This window comes from Galeopterus variegatus, unplaced genomic scaffold (genome assembly GCF_000696425.1).
Source record: "Galeopterus variegatus unplaced genomic scaffold, G_variegatus-3.0.2 Scaffold59, whole genome shotgun sequence".
In the NCBI taxonomy this organism is placed as follows: Eukaryota; Metazoa; Chordata; class Mammalia; order Dermoptera; family Cynocephalidae; genus Galeopterus; species Galeopterus variegatus.
Window position 1 is genome coordinate 765,019 of NW_007726170.1, and position 20,356 is coordinate 785,374.

The 20,356-nt window shown below is 47.5% G+C and overlaps 2 protein-coding genes and 1 long non-coding RNA gene across 6 annotated transcripts in view; 1 reads left to right on the plus strand and 2 right to left on the minus strand.

Moving 5' to 3' along the window:
* Window positions 1-359: 359 nt before the first annotated feature.
* Window positions 360-4,547, minus strand: LOC103592675. The gene is made up of 3 exons (XR_550676.1): window positions 4,459-4,547; window positions 4,077-4,123; window positions 360-425 (listed from the first exon to the last, which is right to left on the minus strand). It is a non-coding gene; the product is annotated as an uncharacterized LOC103592675 (long non-coding RNA).
* Window positions 4,548-15,186: 10,639 nt separating this feature from the next.
* The window catches only part of BLCAP (bladder cancer associated protein), a 10,589-nt gene continuing 5,419 nt past the window's right edge, over window positions 15,187-20,356 (minus strand). Inside the window, exons 1-2 of one of the 2 annotated variants that reach the window (XM_008575522.1) lie at window positions 18,595-18,862; window positions 15,187-17,120 (exon numbers count right to left, since the gene is read on the minus strand). In XM_008575522.1, coding sequence (XP_008573744.1) covers window positions 16,677-16,940 — 264 coding nt within the window. In that variant the 5' untranslated portion in view covers window positions 16,941-17,120; window positions 18,595-18,862 and the 3' untranslated portion in view covers window positions 15,187-16,676. Of the gene's footprint in view, window positions 17,121-18,594; window positions 18,863-20,356 lie in introns of those variants that run through there. The other variant, XM_008575517.1, reaches the window with a different exon arrangement.
* NNAT (neuronatin) overlaps window positions 18,960-20,356 on the plus strand; it is a 2,638-nt gene continuing 1,241 nt past the window's right edge. The window contains exons 1-2 of one of the 3 annotated variants that reach the window (XM_008575500.1): window positions 18,960-19,171; window positions 20,119-20,199. In XM_008575500.1, coding sequence (XP_008573722.1) covers window positions 19,100-19,171; window positions 20,119-20,199 — 153 coding nt within the window. In that variant the 5' untranslated portion in view covers window positions 18,960-19,099. The remainder of the gene's footprint in view (window positions 19,172-20,118; window positions 20,200-20,356) is intronic. The other 2 variants (XM_008575491.1, XM_008575505.1) reach the window with 2 other exon arrangements.

Below are 20,356 nucleotides of genomic sequence, written 5' to 3' on the forward strand. Positions count from 1 at the left end.
AAAATGAAAAAAGGGAAAGTTTTTCCACTCACAAAAGCAGCAAAACTAATAAGGTACTCAGGAATAAACCTATTAAGAAATGTGAAAATCCTTTATGACAAAAGCAACCAACCTTTATTAAAAGGCATTAAAAACAAAACAAATAAGACTGTTAAACGGAGACAGACACCATGTTCACAGATGGGAAGAACTGATATCCTAGATGTTATTTCTTCCTTCAATAGGATTTTTTTCATGGAACTTTTACAAGCTGATTATAAAATGTGTGTGAAAAAGTAAATGTGCAATATAACCGAGATAATTTTTAAAAAGAATAAAGGGCTGGTGCTTACCTTATCAGGTAGTGAGACACTTTATAAAGCTGTGCTCATTAAAATGTGGTATTGGCCCAGAAACAGAAAAGTAGATCAACAGAATTGAAGAGTCTAGACACAGGGAATTGGAAAAAAAGATGGTGTTGGGGCAATAAATGGTGCTTAGCAAACTGTACATCTATTTGGAAAAAGATCAAATTAGATCTCTGTGTCATAGCATACACGAAAATACATTTCAGATGAGTTAAAGACTTAAACATTTCAAACAGCTATAGACGTTTTAGATGCAAACACAGAATGAATATACACTGTGGTGGGCCCTGCCTGCTCCAGCACTAGCACCATAGATTTCATCAGCACAATCCGACAAGACGCTTTAATATCTAGTAGGTCTCCAGGCAGACCTCGCCTCCCAGCTTCTGCAAGAGCCTGTTGAGCATCTCCACCTGGGCCTCACAGACTCCTCTTCCTCTTTCTCTCCAACTCAACCTGATCCTGGGAAGAGGAACTGCCATACTGGATGAACTGATGTCTGAAGCCAACTCCTGCCACTGTGCTGTGTCAGTAAGGCATTTCCTTCTACAGAGTCCATTTCTTCCTTTATGAGATACAGTAATGATCCGTTTCTTGTGGGGAAATGTGAAGTTCATGTGAAATGATAAATGTGAACTTGGATAAATGGCAGAGTTCACAAGGATGAGGGGAGCAGACTCTACTTTTTCTTGACCCCCTGCTCCCCCCAAAACCCAAAAAACCCTGCCACCCAAGACTTGACGCCCCTGTTATTCTTTCTTGCACTGTAACTTCTAGAGAATCGTCCTATTCTTTTTGGTCAAAAGAAGTTTGAATGTTGATTTCTGATATTTGATTTGAAGGCAGAAAATACTGATTCGGCACCCAAAAGAGCTTACTGCCAGTTGCTAGGTGCTGAGAAACACAAAAAATAATAAGACACGATTCCAGCCACGAGACAGGATAAAACTGGTGCTAATTAGAGCTGTAGTTAGTACACAGCTCAGATAAAAGCTCCCAAAAGAACATGGAGATCAAGTTACTCTGTAAAAGGTAAATAATTTAATTTTGCCCCATTCAGTGAAATACACATTATTGCCCCAAACTAATTTATCCACCTCCACAGTTGGTCCTGGCCCCTTTGGGAGCTCATTTCACTAATTGTCTCTATCTCTAATCGCTCTATTACTCAGGCTCTTTACCCTCAAAACATTCACATGACAGCATTGCTTTCCTTTAAGATTAAAATTTAAAACACTTGGATCTTGCCCCTTTTTCCTTTCTCTCCTTAATCAACCCCCACCCAAACTGCTCTGGCAAAGGTCCCCAGAGGTCTCGCAATGGCTCTGGAGGGTGCCTATCAGCAGGACACCGTGCTCCCAGTTCCAGGAGTGCCACCATGGAGACTGTGCACTTGGATTGAGGGGCTCCTGGATCAGCCCTTGTCGCCTGACCTCTCTGCCTATTCCCATTGCTGACCACTCCATATTTCTGCCTAGAGACCTCCCAGCCCTTTCTTTTCAGCACTCTCAGAGGATTCTTCTCTTTTCCAGTCCCCAAATATGAGTGCTTCCTGGGCTCATTTTCTAGCCTTTCATCCCTCAGCCATCCTCATGGCCTCAAAATGCCCTTGAAACCTGTCAACGTCCTGATCTGCATTTCCACTCAGGAGCACTCAACTTGTCTCCTGCCTCCCAAGACCAGCCCTTTGCACAGGCTGTCTCTCTGACTCGAGTGCTCTCCCTCAGTATGCTTTGTCCAGTTAGCTCCTTCTTCTTCACTTGGTTCAGGGCATCACCTCCTCAGGGAAGCCTCCCAGAGTCAGCAGGGCAGGTCTCCCTTCGTGCGCACTCTCCTGCACTTAGTACCTTTCTTTCAGAGGGCCCATTGGTGCTGGAAACTGTAATGCATGTGTGTGATTATTTATGTCTTTTGCTCCTGCTACCATGCAAGCTCCACAAGAACAGGGATTCTTGCCTATTTTAATTTGGTCACCAAAGTATCCACAATGCTAGACACACTAAGTCAGAATATGTGGATGGATAAATGTTTGTCACAAAATAATGGATGTTTATCACATTTGAAAGTTGATGTCTGCCTATAATTTTGCTCGTCTCTCCTAGCCTCAACCTCCCCTTACCCATCCTTCACATCTGGAAGTCTTCCTTCCCAACTCCTTAAAGGATTCTTAGTGATGGATTCATATCCCCCTCATATTTCAACATTACTCCACCTTGTGCCCCCATCATTCTCCAAAACTGCTCTTATTAAGGCCACCAAAAGCTTACTAATCATGAAATCCAAAGGAAAAATTCTGCCTTTATCTTATTGGAATTCTCTGCTGCATTTGACAGTGTTGATTACTTTCTCCTTGAAACTCTTCACTACCTTGGTTGCCATGGCAACTCCCTCTCCTAGTTGTTTGTCGCATCTCTCAGGCCCTTGCTTCTCTTTCTCCTTTGTTGCCTGCCCACACCTTGATCAGCTCCTCAAATGTCACTGCAGCTCACAATTCTGCCCTGGGCCTTCTCCCATTCTCTCCCTGGTGATTTCACTTATTCCCTTACCGAGTGGTGATGGCCTTGGGCCAGTGCTTCCAGTCCCGTCTCTTCCTGAGCCATAGACCCCAGCATCTAAGTGCCTACTGGGCCCCACCTGGCTGCGTCCTTGACCCCTTGGCTCTACCTGAGTCCACTATCCTGCCTCTCAGCCTGGCTCTCCAGGATATGTTCCCTATCCCAAGGGCCTCTCAACCATCCACCCATGGTTCCACTCAAGACACGTGGGAGTCACCCTTGGCTTGACTCTGTCACTCGAGCAGCTAATCATTCAGCAATTATATCTGGTTTTTATCTACCACAAGTTTCTGATCTCTCTCTCCATCCCCACTGGTCTAGTTCAGGCCTTTCCCTCTCTCATCTGGATGTCTCCTGCCTCTGGCCTGGTTACTTCTTATAATGAATATTTTTTTTTTTTTTTTTTTTACTTTCTAGCATCTTTTATTCCTCCCCAAGGCCCCTTATTACCTTTAGGGAAATTTCCTGTTCCCCATTTTATGCGGCTGTGGTGGGACCTGGGCTGCTCTCTTACATGGAAGTCACAGAGACCTCTTCTTCAGGTCCTGCCTCTCACCAGCCAGGTCCTGTCTGGAGTGGCATGAGGCCCAAGTTCAGCCAGCTAAACCAAGGCTCTCTCTTGACCTTGACTTCTGTCCAAATATGGAAGTAGTTAGAATGGTTCGATGTCTAGGAGACACCACCAGGGAGAACCGCTATTGGGACCCTGAATGTAACATTCAAGACTGTGACACAGTCCCACCCACTTCATTGCTCACTGTTTCCTCCCTCTATCCTGCTTCTCTGGGTCTTAGTTTCCTTCCCTGTGAAATGGGGCTAATTGTGGTTGTCTGCTTCACTGGGAGTAGGAGGATAGGGTTGTGACGATCAGATGAGATGATGGCCATGACCCCATGGTACAAACTGTAAGGAGCTGTGCCTATACTGGAGTGCAGTCCTAAGACCCAGACAGCCTCAATCTTGACTTTTATTTCCGTGTTTGTTGATTCCCTGGATGTTGTCATGAAATCTTTCTGAATCTTCATTTCTGACATTTGATTTCCAACAGAAAATAATTATTCTGCCCCTACCTTGCTGGTTACTTGTTGCTAGGTGCAGAAAGGTACAAAAATGAGTAAGACATGACCCCAGCCATGAGGTTAAAACCACTGCTAATTAGAGCCATAGACAGTACCTGGAGGGCGGAGGAAAGGCTGCTGAAGAACATGGAGGTCGGGTTACCTGGTAAAATGGACATAATTAAATTTTGTCCCTTTCCACCAACACAACTAATCCCTTCACCTCTACACTTAATCCCACTGCTCTGGGGCCCTTTTCACTACCTGTCGCTGCTCTTCAATCTTGGTTCTCACAGCCTTCCTCCCTCCAAATGTTGTGGGTAAGAATCAGCACCTTCCCTGGGCCCACTGCCTCCTCCCACTCCCCTTTCCCTCCTGCTTTCTCAGCCAGACTTGAGATCATCCCCCACCCACCTGGGCTTCTGCCCCTTCTCCTGAGGTTGCTGTGGCAAAGGTTTCCAAAGGCCAGGTCCAGGAGGTGCCCTCAGCTCCCCTCACCTCTGTGCAGATGGCCCACCAATGACCCATCCTTCTGGAAGTTCTCCTCCCTGGGCTTCTAGATCTCCACTTTTTTGGTCTTCTGCTCTGGTTCCTTGTCCTCAGTCTCCTCAGCTGGATTCTCTTCCTGTATCCATCCTTAAAATGTCAGTCATGGACCGGTTCCTGGCCTTGTTTCCATAAACTCTGCTCCTCCTCCTTTAAGCACATCCTTGGTTCTCCATCTATCCCTGTTGGGAGAAGCCCACACTTCTTTTGCGAGCTCCAAATGAACCTGTATACTTTCTTACTTGACAACAGCTCCAGTCAAGGTCACCAATGCACATTTTTCTCCCTTGCCACCCTTGTCCTTTGATCTTGGCCTCTGATTTATACAGATAGGAGGACTTTAGGTGACAGTCCTTTGGACCTCTCCTGTCATGTCTATCCTTAATTTTATCTCAGTCCAGCTCCAGCTTGGAAATTGTCCCTGGCCCCAATCGCTACTCTAGCAGCTTCTCCCAGAGAGGTGGCCACGCTGCCTGCTCTGCCTTCCCCTTTCATTTTCCTCTGCCCCATCTTGCACAGAAAACTGCTCCTGCTCAGGATCTAGTGGCCCCCTAATTACTACATCCAGTGGGCTCTCAGTCCTTATTCAAGTGGCCTTTCTCTTTAGTCTGTTGATTATTTTCTTCTGGAAATGCTGCACATCCCCAGGTTACCATGCCAACACAGCCTCCAGGTGCTTTTTCCATATTTTTCCTACTTCTTTTTTGCCTTTGTGAGCTCCCCTTTCTCTCTGCACACTCCTTAAATGGGGGCCAGAATCTCATTCCTGGCCCCCCTCTCTTCTAAGCTGGCATAATCTCCTAGGACCAGCTCACCCAAGCCCATGGCTACAACTGCTATCAGTTCCACCCAAATCTGTTTAAATCTCCTGCTGGGATCCAGACCCTCAATCTATCTCCTTGTAGGTAGGTTCTTACATGAGACATTTGGAGGAAGGCTGTGCAAGCTGAGTTTGAAGAGCAGGGATAAATGAAAGGGGCCCTGGAGCAGTGGGATTAAGTGTAGAGGAGAAGGAATTAGTCATTTTGGTGGAAAGGGACAAATTTAAGTCATGTACATTTAACCATCTGACATCTTTGACTCAATTTGTCCAAAACTGAGCTCAACAATCCTCTTCCATTACCTCAAGCCAGCTCATTCTCTTGGGTGGTCTTTCATCCACCCAGTCACCCAAGACAGAAACAGGAAAGGCATCCTTGACTCTTTCTGTAACCCTAGAACCAACCAGTCAGCAGGTTTTCCTAACTTCACCTCTTGGATCTAACTACTTCTCTCCATCCTCTTGGCCTCCACCCTAATTCAGGGCTTGCCTTCTCTATCTGGACCAAGGCAATCATCTCACTGGCCCTCATACCTCCAAATTTCTCCAAGCAACCAGAGTAATCACCCTCAAACAGAAATCTTACCATGGCACTTGCTTGCTCAAAATACTTCAGTGGCTCCCTGTTGTCACTGAAGACCCAGTTGTTCAATTAGACACATATGGCACTGTGATCTGGTCCCGCCCTCTCCATTGACTGCCTCTATCTCATGCTTCAGCAACCCTGAACTGTCCGTGAGTTCATACATGACACTTCTCACCTCTGTCTCTGCCTTCTACCTGAATAACTCCTACTCATCTAATTGTCTCTCCTAGGCACCTCCTCAGGTACTCCCATGAAGCTTCACACATGCACCATCAGTCCCAGCTGCCCCATGATGACCTGTCCCCAGCATACCTCTGGCCTGCTACTTCCTAGGTATCATTTTAGCCTGTGTGTCTTTCTTACCTCTTTGTATGCTCAGGAGAGGGATATCTTATTTATGTTCATATTTTAAAACCTAACACCATGCCTGACATAAGTAGACACAATAAATGTTGTATGAATATATAGGCCATTTACCCTCTTGACACTTTTCCGCTCCCTTCTTCTAACATATTACTTTCCAAACAGTGTAAACCAATTCACATTCCCCCCAGGAGTGTACAATAGCACCTGTTCCACTGTATCCTCATCAACATTGGGTATTCTTAAACATTTTCCCCCTAATTTGTTGGTTAAAACTTGCATTTCCTTATTGTTTTTACTGTTGATCTTTGATATTTTAGTCAATTCTATTTCCTCTTCTGTAAACTCTGTTTAGGTGACTCACATACTTACCTGTTTTGCTTTTACTGTTAAAGTTTTGAGTTTGTTCTTTTATACATTATGTATCTGCAAATATTTTCTCCACTCTGCTTTTTGTTTGTTTGTAATATTATTTGACTTTGAAAATATTTAGGTTTAATGTAGTCAAATTGGTTGGGCTTTGCCTTCTTGATGTAAGTTTTTTAGCTTTTTAGAATACATGGGCTCCCCCATTCAGACACTTGTTAAATATCCAATTCCTTTTCTGATATATATATTTTTTAAAACCAGAAAGACACATTGGTCTAATTTTTAATGGGCTTATATCTGCTTTTTGAACTTCTCAAATAATTTTTGAATTTGGGTGTGTGCTCTGAGGTGAGGTTGGAATGGAATTTCTACTTTCTAGTGAACAGTGAATTAATAGTCTGAGCCTCATTTTTGCACAAGGCTTCCCCTTTTGGATCTAGCTCAGAGCTAAGCTATTCCTGGTTTATTATGGCATTTAAGGCCACAGCCTTTTCAGAGAACATGCTACCTGGACAGGGAACTGGAAGACTACTGGAAGGAAGGTATGATTCCAGGCACAGTAACAGTGAAATACAGGGAGGCTTTTAAGCTGTGGGAGCAGAAGGCCTTTCTGGAAGCGCTGCCAGGAGAAGATATGGAAAGATGGGTTACCCACTTTGACAATATGAATGGCTGAATCTAGTTGGCATCTATCAGTCCTGGAGGCTTACAATTCTGTGAGGAAACACAACACAAGAGTCATAAGAGAGGTAGAGCCCCACCCCACTCTTCCCCTGCACCAACCTACCTGCGCAGACTCTGCCAGAACATTTCATCATCAGCAGAAAAATCACCTCGACCAGTTCCTGCCAAGTTCACCTTCCAGGTGAACCACGATTTCTCCATGCTGCAAGATGTGGACTTCACCTGGGGTTACCATGCCCCTTGTCCAATTACTGCTCTAAGCATCAGGGCATCTGAGGGTGATGCTAGAGCTGGAAAGGAACTCTGGGATTATCTAGACCAACTGCCTCATTTTACAGATGGGTAAGCTAAGACCCAGTGAGGTTAGTAGAAAGCATCCTTGCTAGGAGAACTCACTATGGAGACTTTGCCCACCTAATCTTGATAATAGAAATATTTGTAACCCTCAATTCTAAAAGGATTACTTAGTAAACTTGTTTATTGTTCAGGAAAGTGGCACAGTATGACACTGGAGTCAGAAGGAGACCAGCCTATTTCTGTCAGTTCTTGCTGGGAGACCTGGAGTTTGTTCTCTCCTTTATGAAATGGAAATAATCAAGAATCCAAGGGGATGGAAGCAAACTTACTTAATAGGCTGGGGGTGAGTCTATACAGGGGTCCTCAAACCTCAAGACCCAGAATGATCTGATTTCTCATTTCAGATATTTATTTCACATCAGCAGATATTTATTCAGCACTTCCCAGTGATGGGTTGAAGACAGATGATGTCACTTGCTGAGGGCCCAGGTTTGGGTGGGCGGGTTGTTGCATACTTGCTGTCCAAGGCTAAGCCCCCACCTGCCCATCTAGTCCAGTCCACTCCAGGCACCTTGGGACACAGGCCATCACTTGCTCCTGTTCACTGTTGGCCTTTGCTTTCTTGATGTCACTTCATTGCTTTTTAGCTTAGAGGAGGTTCCCCTACCCAGACACTTGTTAAATATTCAGTTCTCCCTGGTTTTTAATAGGCTCATATCTCCTATTTGACTTTTAAAAATAGTTAGTCTCTCTTCCCTGGCCCCTTCCCCTCTGAAAAGTTATGTGGTCCAGCCCTTAAGTCCTACCTAACTCCAAATAATCTGCTTTGTGCCTCTATTCCCCAGCTCTCCACCCTCAGGCAGTCCTCCACCTTCTTCCACTCATGGCTATAGGGGGGGACAAGGACAGTGGTTAAAATGAGGCTCTGGAGGGCAATGGAAGGGATGCAAATCCCAGCTCTGCCCCTCATTTTGATCAAGCAGCTTCATCTTTGGAACCTCTTCTGTATAGTGGGCATAACCATGCCAACCTTAGGAAGTTCTGTGAGGGTTCAGGGAGGTATTGCTGGTACAATGCTCATCAGGGTCTGACTAGAAAAGCACTTGCCAAATATTAGCCAAATAAGAATAGTCCAAATTGGTCACTTCTACTTCTCCATCTCTCTCCCCTCACAGTTGGAAGAAGTCATGTGTCCCTCTCATCTCCACTGCTTCCTCTCATCCCTCCTCTTCCTATGGTGACATGACATCTGCTCTTCCACTCTGCTGACCCTGATATGGACAAGACCTCCTAACTGACCAACCCAAAGGCCCCTTCTTGGTCCTCTTGTTGCCACTGGAGACCTCTTAAAATCCCTCCCTTGATATCTTCTTAAGTAATCTGGCCTCTCAAACAAAAGGGGTCAGCTCTTCAGGGAGGGCAGGTGGGCTCACCTGGCTGGGCACCTGGAGAAGCAGAGTAGAAGCAGCATACAGGGATAGTGGGAGCCAGACTGTGAAACACTCCAACTGCTCCAGCAACAGAGAGAACTCCATCCTCTAGGCAATGGGGAAGGACAAAGGTTAAACCAAGAGCCACAGAACATAACCTAAGCTGGTAAGGAAGCCCAACGGTGTCCGTGAGGATGATGGTTTGAAAGGGACAGGATTAGAAGCAGAGACATCTGGTGCAACTGTTGAGCAAGAAATGATTGGGTCCAAATTAAAAAGAAGAGATGGACACGGGATGATTAAGAGCTGGACAGACAGGACTAAAAGTGCAGTGGTTTAATCATGACCAGGGATAGGGAGACCCAGTCCTATCTGACTGGTTCAGAACATCACTCACCACTGCACACCCAGACTGCTAGGAGGCCACAGCTGCAAGGGCCATTATAGTTGCAGTAGCTGTGGTGTGTGCTGTGCGCCTGTGGTCCCCAGTTCCTGTCAGTACAAAATGGGACCACATGGCATTCATAAAAAATGGCTCTGAGTGTGGAAATAAGAACTGGTTCATACTTGACCAGTAAGTAAAAACAAACAAAACCAAAAGCTAACCACCAAAAAGAATCCCTCCCCAAATGGCCCAGCCTATCTATGAGTAGTAGCCTAACCCCCAGAGTACTGCAGCTGAGTTTGGGGGTTGGACTGAGGCTGGGTCTTCCCTTAAAGTAGTCCAAGGGAATGGGGCCAGCAGAAGGACTTGAGTCTCGGTGCTGTGCTCACATGTGTGTGTGCTGCAGTGGGGTGGGACTATGGAAGGGAGTTCTGAGTCTGTTACTCTAAATAGCATGGTCATGATCTCTGAGGGGAGGAGAAGATGGAACTGGAAAGATGAGCAATGCTCAGGACCAATGAAGCTTGTGGTCAGAGCTCAGGAATCAAAGGCCAGCCTGGCCAAGCTGTGAACCCTTGGGCAAGTCAGAGAACCTTCGCCACAGCTTCAGAGGCTTCTCTGTGAAACAGAAGGTGGCAGTCCATGCTCTGCACTCCTGCCCAGGTACTGGAAGGTGCTCATAAAAGCAGGAAAGTCTGAGAAGTCTCACATGTGGGGGCAGGATATGGGGCAGGTAGAGAGAGAGGAGAAGAGGGAATTCCCTCAGTTCATAAGCAACTGAGGAGCCCACCTACATCCAGGTCTTATGGGTGTCTACCACCTGGCTGGGCTACTCCAAACTACATGTGGACTATTGCCACAGGGAGAATGCCAGGTGGTGGAGCCTTTTATGAGGTTCTTCTCACATATCTTTGTTCAAAATACTAGTCTGGAGGCTGAAAAATAATCTCTGTCACTTCAGAGTTGCCAAGAGGAGACTTGGGAGGCAAACTGAATTTCCTTCCTTCTAGGCAAGACAGGACCACCCAATTCCTTAGGTGTCTGGTGATTGATTGCTTGAGCCATCCATTCATCTACCCACTGGACTGGTCAACCAGCAGGTACTACGTCAGGCCTAATCAGGCAGGTTCTGTGCCTGGTTGGGGGCAAAAGACAAAGACCCTATCCTCAAGGGTCGTACAGGGTCATGACGACCAAGCTAAGGAGTTGGGACCACAGGCAACAGGGAACAACTGAGGGGCTTTGTCTGTCTTCCTCCCTCATAGACCATTCCATGTCTGCCTTGGCTCTAGCTAAGACTCTTGACTGTTCTGCACCCAAGAGATTTAAAGTTTATTCTTTAATGGAAAAGATCCTTTGATTAAACACTTGATTGTCTTAACACTCTTTCAGCCAGTATCTCTAAGACTGAAGTAACAAGAATAAAGTTCACTGATGTTTCACAGAAGATGGCTTTGGGAATGTTAAAGACTTCCTGGCCCAGCCCCCTCCTCAGCTTATAAATTGGGAAACAGAGGCCTAGAGGAGCAGAGTGAGTAGAGAGCAAGGTCACATGGGAAGTGAGTAGGAATCAGGTCCACAGCCTTACTTGGCTCCTGCCTCCCTGCCCCCTGACACTACCAGTGTGTGGCTGGGGAACAGCAGCTTTGGAAGAGGTGATGAGCTGTCCAAGTGCAGGCTCTCTACAAGCTGCCCAGGAAAACAAGTGAGAGGCCTAAACTGCCCAGAGGATTAGTCCTTGGAGAAGGGTTATTTTCATGACCCATATCTGACAGAGCACTCTCAAACATATCCCTGCAGTGATTCCTCATAGAGAGGAGGCTGGATGGGCAGTGTTTACTCTCTAAGAGAAGGAATCCATGGAGGGTCACTGGGCAAGCTGGTGGCCAAGCAGGGACTCAAACCCAGGACTTTGATCTCCTAGAAAGAAGTTACACCTTGGTGTTCCTTTCCTTTTTAGGATATTGTCTTTCCAGAGAATAGAAAAAAATTAAGGGAGTTCAAACTGAGGTACAGACATATGGTCTCCCAAATAATCTCTCTAATTCCACTAATGACCTAACAACATGGTATTGTCATTATTTGCCTACAGGCCTGCCTCAGTGCCCTCCCTCCTGCTGATCTGGGCTCCTCAAGGGCATGGTCTTATCCTGCATCAGCTTCTCAGACTTGGCAAAGACCCTGCCAAATGCTCCTCACATGAATGAATGAGTGGGAGAGTTGAAGGATCAGATCCCATCTCTAAGAGGACTAGGCCCAGTAAGGGCTGGTCACAGGGGGTTGGAGAACAGAAGAAATAACAACATTGTAGAGACTTTGCCCTGAGGCAGATGCTACAGTGGGTGTAATGGTCTCGATTCTACAGTTGAAGAAATGAAGGCTTAGGGAGGTGCCATCACAAAGGCAAGACATAAGGCATGGGGCTCCCCAAAGCCTTGCATCAAGGTGCTTTGGTCCTCCAACCCTCCTTCCCACCCAATGTTTGAGTCCTTTCCCAATATCGCAAAGGGAGACCAAGGGCTTCTGTCTGAAGCCTTCAGTTGCTGCTTAGCCGGCCACTCCCCTTAACCTTTAGTCTACTCTACAATTTAAGTTTTTCTCAATGTACTTAATTTTCCTCCCTGAAGCCTGGCAGACTAAACTCTGTCCTTCTTTGGGCTTTCAGGAAGACAGTGGGGAGTGAGGGTTTCTGGGCTGAGACTAGACAAGTCCCCCTAGTCATCTTCCATCACTGGCTGAGGACAGCACTTCTTAGTTCTTTCCTCTTTTCAGAGCAGTGACCCTTTCACCCATTTTGGTGGAATGGGGGGTAAGCTTTGCACAGGATGCCGGGAGACTGGGTTCTGGCTCTGCCAACTGACTGGACACACGTAACAACCCTTTTCTGGCCTCCTTTTCTGCAGCTATCCAGTGGGAATTGGCTTTCCTTCCACCATTTTTCATTGCCTTCTCCCTCCCCGCCTACCCTTTCTCTTCCCTTCCCCACTCCTCACTTACAGTCGCTCCTGAGATCCACTTCTCCCCATTCCTAGTGACCTAGCCAGGCCAGAGGCCTTTTCAGAGCCCCTGCTTCTTTCACCATTCAAATGCTGTACTGCTGCCCACTGAAAGAATACCACCTTAAATGCTGTTTTGATTTGGTCACCCTCCCACTCCCACTGGATCCTCGTTTGGGATGGTTCTCTCAGTTGGAAATGGAAGAGGTCTCAGGACTGAGTTTTGGGGACTGCTACCAGAATTTCAGCCATAGACCCCCTTACTATCTCCCAATAGTTCTCTAGCTTTAAACAGACTGACCTCTTTATCCCAAAAAGCCTTTTTGGGTTCTGATTCTAGGGCAGCCAGATGCTGGTGGTCCTTCATTTTACTTTCAGCCTAGTCTGTTATATCTGTAAGCACAGAGATGCTTGATTAGTTGGTAAGAAATAACATCTCATTTATCACTTCACTGCTTGAACATTTGTACTTGTCCTTCTGATCTTAGCCTGAATGTTAACCCTCCCAGGCCTACAGCAGATTCCCTCTTAGACTCTCTCTTCTAGCACCTGCCACAGTCCATAGATAGCTGTGTATCTCTGGGATTACCTGCTCAACGTCATCCCCTTTCCCATTAGCCTGGAGGACTTTCTGATGGCAAGGGCTGTCCACCTTGTCCACCGTGTAGTCCCAAGGCCTAGTCCTACATGGGATTCTGACAGATACCAGCCGAATGAGTAATAATGCGGACCTCCTTGGGAGGCAGGGGGAAGCCTTCATGGGTCATGCCCTTTAAGAACTCAGTCACTAAGGAAGAAGTCTGACTAGCACAAACACTCAACAAAAGTGAAACACTCTAGGCAAGCAAATCTCCTGGAAGAAGAAACCCAGGAAAGCTTCCTGACAGAGGCAGTATCTGGGCTTGGATAGGACAATGACTAAAACATAAAACACATGCATGCTGCCTCACAAGTACACTGCCACCCATTCAGAGCTCAGCCATCTTTCTCATGTTGGTCCAAGGAGGACCTTAAGATCCTAAGTAAAAGAACTCCTTGGATATGAGGGCTGGGAAAACTGTGTTTGCTACAAAGACCAAATTTTACCTATAAGGAAACTGAGGACCAGAGTAGGACATGGACCAGCTCCTAAAGAAGCCCAGACCTAGGCCTCATGGGGGTCGTGGGGTTACTAGGTACCCTGTGAGCAACTATTTCATACTAGGAGCCAAAGTGACTAACTGAATTGCAGTGTGTGGTTTTTCTAAGGCCTGGTGCCCCAACTTCTTTCCAGAAGTATTTACTTTTTACTTTCCTGAAAGGTATTTCAGGCAGAAAGGATGGAGTGCTTGGCAAGGTGGGAAGCATTGCTGGGCAGACAGAATGCTGATTTGGCAGTCACCTTGGGAGGGGGTAGACTGCAGGCTCCCTGCTGGAAAGGGCCACAAATCTTTCAGAGGGAGGCCTGTTTGTGACTCTTAAGTGGGTTTGACCTAAAACAAAAAGTTGTTTTCTGAGGGAGAGCAAAATAAACAATAATCTTGGCATCATTTATCATCCAGGTGCCTCCAGAGGAGAGTAGGGACACAAAAGCCTTTTTTGTTTGTTTGTTTTGTTTTTGGAATTTGCAATTATCTATTTTGCTAAGTCTTCCCACTAGGCTAGAATTGTGAACTCCTGGAGAGTCAGGCCTGGGCCGGGTCTTGCCCCTGAAAAACCCCAGCAAGCCTAGTAGAGTCTCAATGTTTGTTGAACAAACCATCCTTTCCATGTGTATGACTGCTGAGCTTGTCAAGACTTTGCAGAACCACAAAATATATCCAGAAACTCAGAAAAGAAGAATTCAGAGATGAAAACACAAAAGAATCAGGTAGGAAAAATGCCCAGCAGATATAATCAATTAAAGTTTGGTTCATTGAAAATACCTCTTAAATAGACAAACCTTTGGCAAGTTTTGATCAGTAAGTGAAAGCATCAATAAGCAATGCTAGGAATGAAAAAAAGGATAAAATGACAATAGCAGATTTAAAAGAGGAGAAAACAACACACAACTTTATAGCAATAAATTAAAAATCTAGGTAAAACAGGTGATCTATGAAATTACCAAAGTCCTCTCACAACTGTTATTTCAAAAACTCCTCATAACAGCCCTGTGCCTTGGACAGGCAGTGCTCCTATCATGCTTTCTAGAAGAAAGGAGAGATTCAGAGGTAGATACCAAGCACAGGGCACTGACAAACTGCCCTGCTTTGCCTCAGAGGTCATGGCCATGGGAGCATGTGCATATCTACAACATGGAATCATACCACTCTTGCACTTCCAGCCATTGCCTTAAGTCTGTTGGTTGGACAGTCAGTCTTATTTATTTTTCCACTTCAAATGCCATAAGGGGTTTCATTTTATTTTTACTTCAAAAGCAGCACCATAAAAATCCTTGATGATTAGAGCTCCAGCTGTCTTAAGTTGTTTGTCAAGGGATCGGTTACTCACATCTCCTATGGAGGGAAACAATTTCAGGCGAGAAGTCATGGGAGCTGAGAAATGCAAATGTCTCATCTCTGAAAACTTTCAGACTCCCTCCTGTTTACCGCCTGGCCTGCCCCTTGATCCCCTCCCCCAGCCCCACCATCTGCTCTCGAGAGCAGATCAAATTTTCAAGCTAAGGTACACTGGCGCCAAGGACTCAGCCCCTCCATGCTTCCCCCTGCCACCCCCACTCAGAAATCCAACACCGTGACCCAAATGGACTGCAGCCACATGAAACCACAGAGGAAAGTTTATAAAGCTTTATTAAACATTTCACACAGCTGGGCAAGGAACACACCAGAAATAAAAGCTCTACAATAGCACTCCAAACGTTTCACAAGTGTGGCCTCACAGTCCCATTCCCTAGATGGACTGCCTTCTGTTCTCTGCCTGGCCCACCTCCCTCCCCCTCAGACAAGAGAGAGATGGATGGTTCAGATGGGAAGAACAACCATGCAGATCCCCAGTGAACAGGGGCCAGGAGAAAGTCTTGTTTGCCAACACTTGTTATTGAAGCACAGAAAAAGAAAAAAAACACAAGTGACAGTCACAAAGTCTTCCTGTGTATTCTTCAGAAATATACAGTCTATATATGCAGGAACGAAGAAGCTCCTGGCGGGAGGACGATGGCCACTGCTCCCTCTGTCTTGTCTGAACCACCTTGGAGTCCAGTGTGCTGGTCACTCTGCAATCCCCATGCTAAATAAAACTGTAGCGGCACCTACAATAGCTATCTATTGCTAAACCTCAAAATCAGAACATGTTCGATAAAGCTTCTTTAAAAGGAATATACACATGTATTTGTACGCACACATACAGGGCACAGCAAAAAATATCCAAACACCTATCAAGGGGATCATGGCTATTATGAAATACACAAGTACATTCCCATTCACTCAGCTGGGGACTGCTAGATCTACATAAACACACCATACCTCAATCCTGCAGAGCATGCACGGGAGACACAACAAGGTCCCTGCCTCAGGACAGTTGAGAAAGGCAGTAGGAGGGCAAAGGAAGTGAGGCTGGGTTGGAAAGCATGAGCCTGGACGCTCAGGAGAAAGAGCAACGTCTATCTGTTGCTTCTTTCTTAAAAATGAAGTGGAGAAATACTGGAGATTTGTGGACAACAAACAATCAAGATATGTTTCCGTCTAGCTTGCTGAACAGGGAAAGAAGGATGAAAAAGCGAGGCTCTTGGGCGTCAGCAATCTCTTCAAATTCGAGATAAGTGCAAAAACAAGCCCTGTCTTGGACAGGTGCTTCCCCCCCAAAAAAGGAAAGGGGTAGAAGAGAATTAAAGGGAAACTAGGAGAGGGACTGAGGAGTCAGTAACATTCTGGGAAGGAAGGAGACCCTGACAAGGAGGGGTCACAAAGGTAACAATGAAACTGGCATTTTATCTGCCCAGCTCATGCCAGGGTGGCTGACCAGGACAAGTACAGACTCCTCGCAGTAATAAGGCGAGGGGGGTAGCCATCCTGCCAGCTGGGATCAAGATGGGGACAGAACACACACAACCACAAGACCACCCACAACTATAGGACTCTACAATAAAAGCACCGGTCAGTGCCATTATTCACATTATAAGGATAAAACATCACAGGCCAAAAAGGCGCTGTTAGGAATGTGGCACCCGCAGGGCTGCGGGATTTGAAACTCCAATGCTTTATGACCTACGTCAATGCCTCCCCTCCCGTCTTCTGCTTCCTTGGAAAGCTAACAAGGTGGGCCATTAGGTGCCCACAACAGCAGGGTCGTGCGCCGATTCTGGAAGCGGGGAATCGGAGCAGTGGTACAGGAAACAGTTTCCCCAGCAGCTATAGCAGATGAGGAACAGGGCTGCCAGGAAAACCAAGGCACAAATTGTGCAAGGTTTCCGCTCCAGGAGGAAGCTGAGCAGGTAGAAGCCCATGAACATAGAGTGGCTGAACCACAGAGCGGGGTTGAGGGGCTTGGGGATGAGGAGGACGGGCAGCAGCCACTGGAGGCAATACATGATCTCTGCTGGGCAGGGCCTTCACCAAGGCTGCCGGGCACCGCTGCAGGAACCGACCTAATGGGTGGGAGCCAGCGGGCGCAGGCGGCTGCCCTCTGCTTTCTTCAACCCTCACTCTCCAGGAGCTGAGCCGCTGTGCTCTCTGGCTGTCAGCCCGGGATCACCAAGGCAGCAGGGATCCTGAAGAGAAAAGTCAACACAATAGACAAACAGACAAAGAACAGACAGACAGACAAAAAAAAAAAAAAAAAAAAAAAAAAAACAGGAACAGAATGTATACTTATTTGGGAAAATGGATCATGGTTACAACAGCAAATGTGAATGCCCTTTCCTCCCTGCCCACCCATGGAAGTTCTACTCCTCTCCAAGTCAATTCAGGAGGCCTCCTGGATGTCCCCCTGGGCTTCTCCTGGGGGCTTGGCAAGAAGGCTCTCTAGCACGGTCCTCAGTGGACTGGCTTTGCCTGGGCCCTGCCCAGCAGAGATCATGTATCGCCTCCTGGGGCTGCGGCCCGTCCTCAAGGGGCCCAGACCTCACAATACCGCCCCGTGGTTGCCACAGGACGGCCATGGGCTCCGTGCTGTGCCCCCATGCAGTAAGGACAAGGTTCTGTATCTAGTATCTCTCACAGCGGTAGGTGATCAGGAAATGAGTGGCAAGTTAAAGCAGTTAGCAGCGGACTGCCGGCCCGGAGACGACAGGCAATGGATCCTTGCAAGCTCCATAAGCTGCAGAAATGGCGGGAGAACCAAATATTTTGTCTGAAGATGGCAGCCTGGGCCGAGCTCGCCTTTTTCAAATAGCCCGGCCTCATTTTGCCAAAACCAGCCAACTTATTTGAAAGTCAATGTACAAAAAAATCACTGTGCTACTTCGTTCGAACTGAACCCGCTTGGATCATCAATACCTCCATCTGCTGCTGGCACTACAGAATCTGACCTTCATGAGATTTTAATCAAAATTAATTTTCTATCCACGTAGGGGCAAACGCCAGTTGGCCCCTGTACCAGGCAGCTTGCTGAAAAGAGGTGCTTTCGGGGGGCCACTGGTGCGCGGGGGCTGCGCTCACAGGCTGTGTTCCGCTCTTCCCGCCCGCAAAACCCACGCTCTGAGAGGGGATCAACCCGCAAGACGGGCGTTCTGAAAGGGACCCGCGAGACAGGCGCTCGGCGAGGAACCGCCTCCCCTGGAAACCGGGTGCGGTAGCCACGACCCTCTAATGGCACTAGCAAAACCCCGCTCCATGCTCCAGCCGCCCAGCGGAACGGGTACAAAGACCCGCGCTGGCTGAGGCCGACCTAGGGGAGCGGAGCGGAAGACAGAGGTTGAAACTCTGTCCAGTAGAAAAGTATTCCCGAGCACTTTCCTCGCGCGTATACAAAGGGCGCCAAGCCTCCCTGCATCCCTCCTACTAAGTAGATACCCCGTACTATTGCCCAGAGCGCAGGGCCCTGGCTCGGCTCCCTAGAGTACCACCGCCACCACAGATCCCGATCTCCTTGCTACCGTAAGAAGCCAGACGAGAAGAATCAGGGAAGGGTTACGCGCTCAGGCACCCCTCGTGAAGCAGAAGCTATGGACTTAAAACTCACTGAATATTAGAAAAAGTGTACTGAGTAGGGGCCTGTGACGATAAGGCTTCTGAAAAGGGTACCTGTTTTTGTTCCACGGGGCAGACGACCTTTCCCTAATTTCGGTTTTCCATCCGTGCCCAAGGTTGGTTCTGGAGCGGCCCTGGATACTGGGCTGAAATTTGCAGGCCAGGGCTTGGAGACAGGGGCGCCATTCCAAGAGGTGTGCAACCCCTACTCTCGCCCTGTACTCTACCCAGAGCCGCGATACCCCTCCATTTTACACAAAAACTCAAAAGCGCGCACAGCGGAATCTTCTGGAAGGGGCTAAGATGGAACTCAGGAGGCGGGGGTCGGTGTGGAAAGAGCAGAAGGATTTTTTTTTTCCTCTCCTGACGAATGAGGAGCGCCCCCGGCCACCCCGCCTCATGAAACCCCCCCAAGCGCGCATGCGCACTTAGGTGACGAGCGGGTACTTAAGGAGCGGACACAGCGGCTGCGGCAGTGCGCCCAACAGCGGACTCCGAGAGACCGGTGGACCTCGGCAAACCCTTGCTTCTTGACCACCCACCAACCACTCGAGGAAGTATGGCGGCAGTGGCGGCAGCTTCAGCTGAGCTGCTCATCATCGGCTGGTACATCTTCCGCGTGCTGCTGCAGGTAAGTGTGCCAGGCGCTGGGTGGGAAAGGGCTCCCAACACGCGCACCCTGAATCCGCAAGCCCGCCTCGTGATTGCCGCCTCCCGGACCTGTCCTATCTCAATTGCCGCGATCCTTGTCTGCCCAAGTGCCGCTGCCGGCACCATGCGCCCCCTGCCCGTTCCCTGCGCCCTGCTCCTCGCGCAGACCCTCCCCAGTGCGCCCGCGCCCAGCCGGGAACAAAGACTCGGGGCGCGGCGGGCAACTGCCGCGGACAATCACCGAGGCTTTTAGCAACCTATGCGGTAAGAAAAACCCGCTATACCCAGATCCGACCCCAGGAGGGAGGCGGGGCGCTTCTATGTTGCGAGACTTCACAGTTCGCATAACGAAAATTTTCTGCCTTAAAATATTGCGCATTGCGGGGAAATTTCTAAAAAATTAAAAAAATAATATACACACACACACATATGCAGGGGTGGGATGAAAAATAAGAAAAAAAGCACTTCTCAGAAAAAAATTAAAAATCACTTCGCAAAACTCCACAATGAATTAGAGAAAAGTAATTCATAGAGAAAAACGCGCATTGCAGGAAAAGTAAATCAGACAAAAAAAAAAGCTCTTGACAGAAAAAAAATGTATTAGATAAAAAGCGCATTGCAGAAAAAAATTGGACAAAGGAGCTAACAGAAAACAATGAATCGGACAAAAACGCTTTGAGGAAAACAATTAGAGGAAAAAGCCCCTTGTAGAAAAAATGTAAGGGGAAAAAAAGCGCTTCCTAAAAAAGGGCAAATCGCTTTGGGGGGATAAAAAAGCAAACAGAGGCAAAAGCGCTTTGCGTAATAAGAAATTAATCGGAAGAAAGCGCTTTGCCCATAAAATCATTTACCCTAAAAGCTCCCTTTGCAGGAAGAATTCCCTGCTAAAGGAATCTTTTGCCAAAGGAATCGCATATTTCCTTCAAGGTGTTCCTGGAATGCTGCATTTACTGGGTAGGATTCGCTTTTCGAAATCCTCCAGGGACACAGCCCATTGCGAGAAGTGAGGTATACCTAAGTTGTGGGTCCAATCAGCTTGCCGCCATGCAGCTCTCAGCACAGTTGGAAAAGCTCCAGCTGCCCTGACTCGTGGACAAGCTGCGCCCGCACCCGCCTCTCCAACCTACGCTGGACAGGCGGGCGGGGCGGGGGGGGGGGCGGGGGG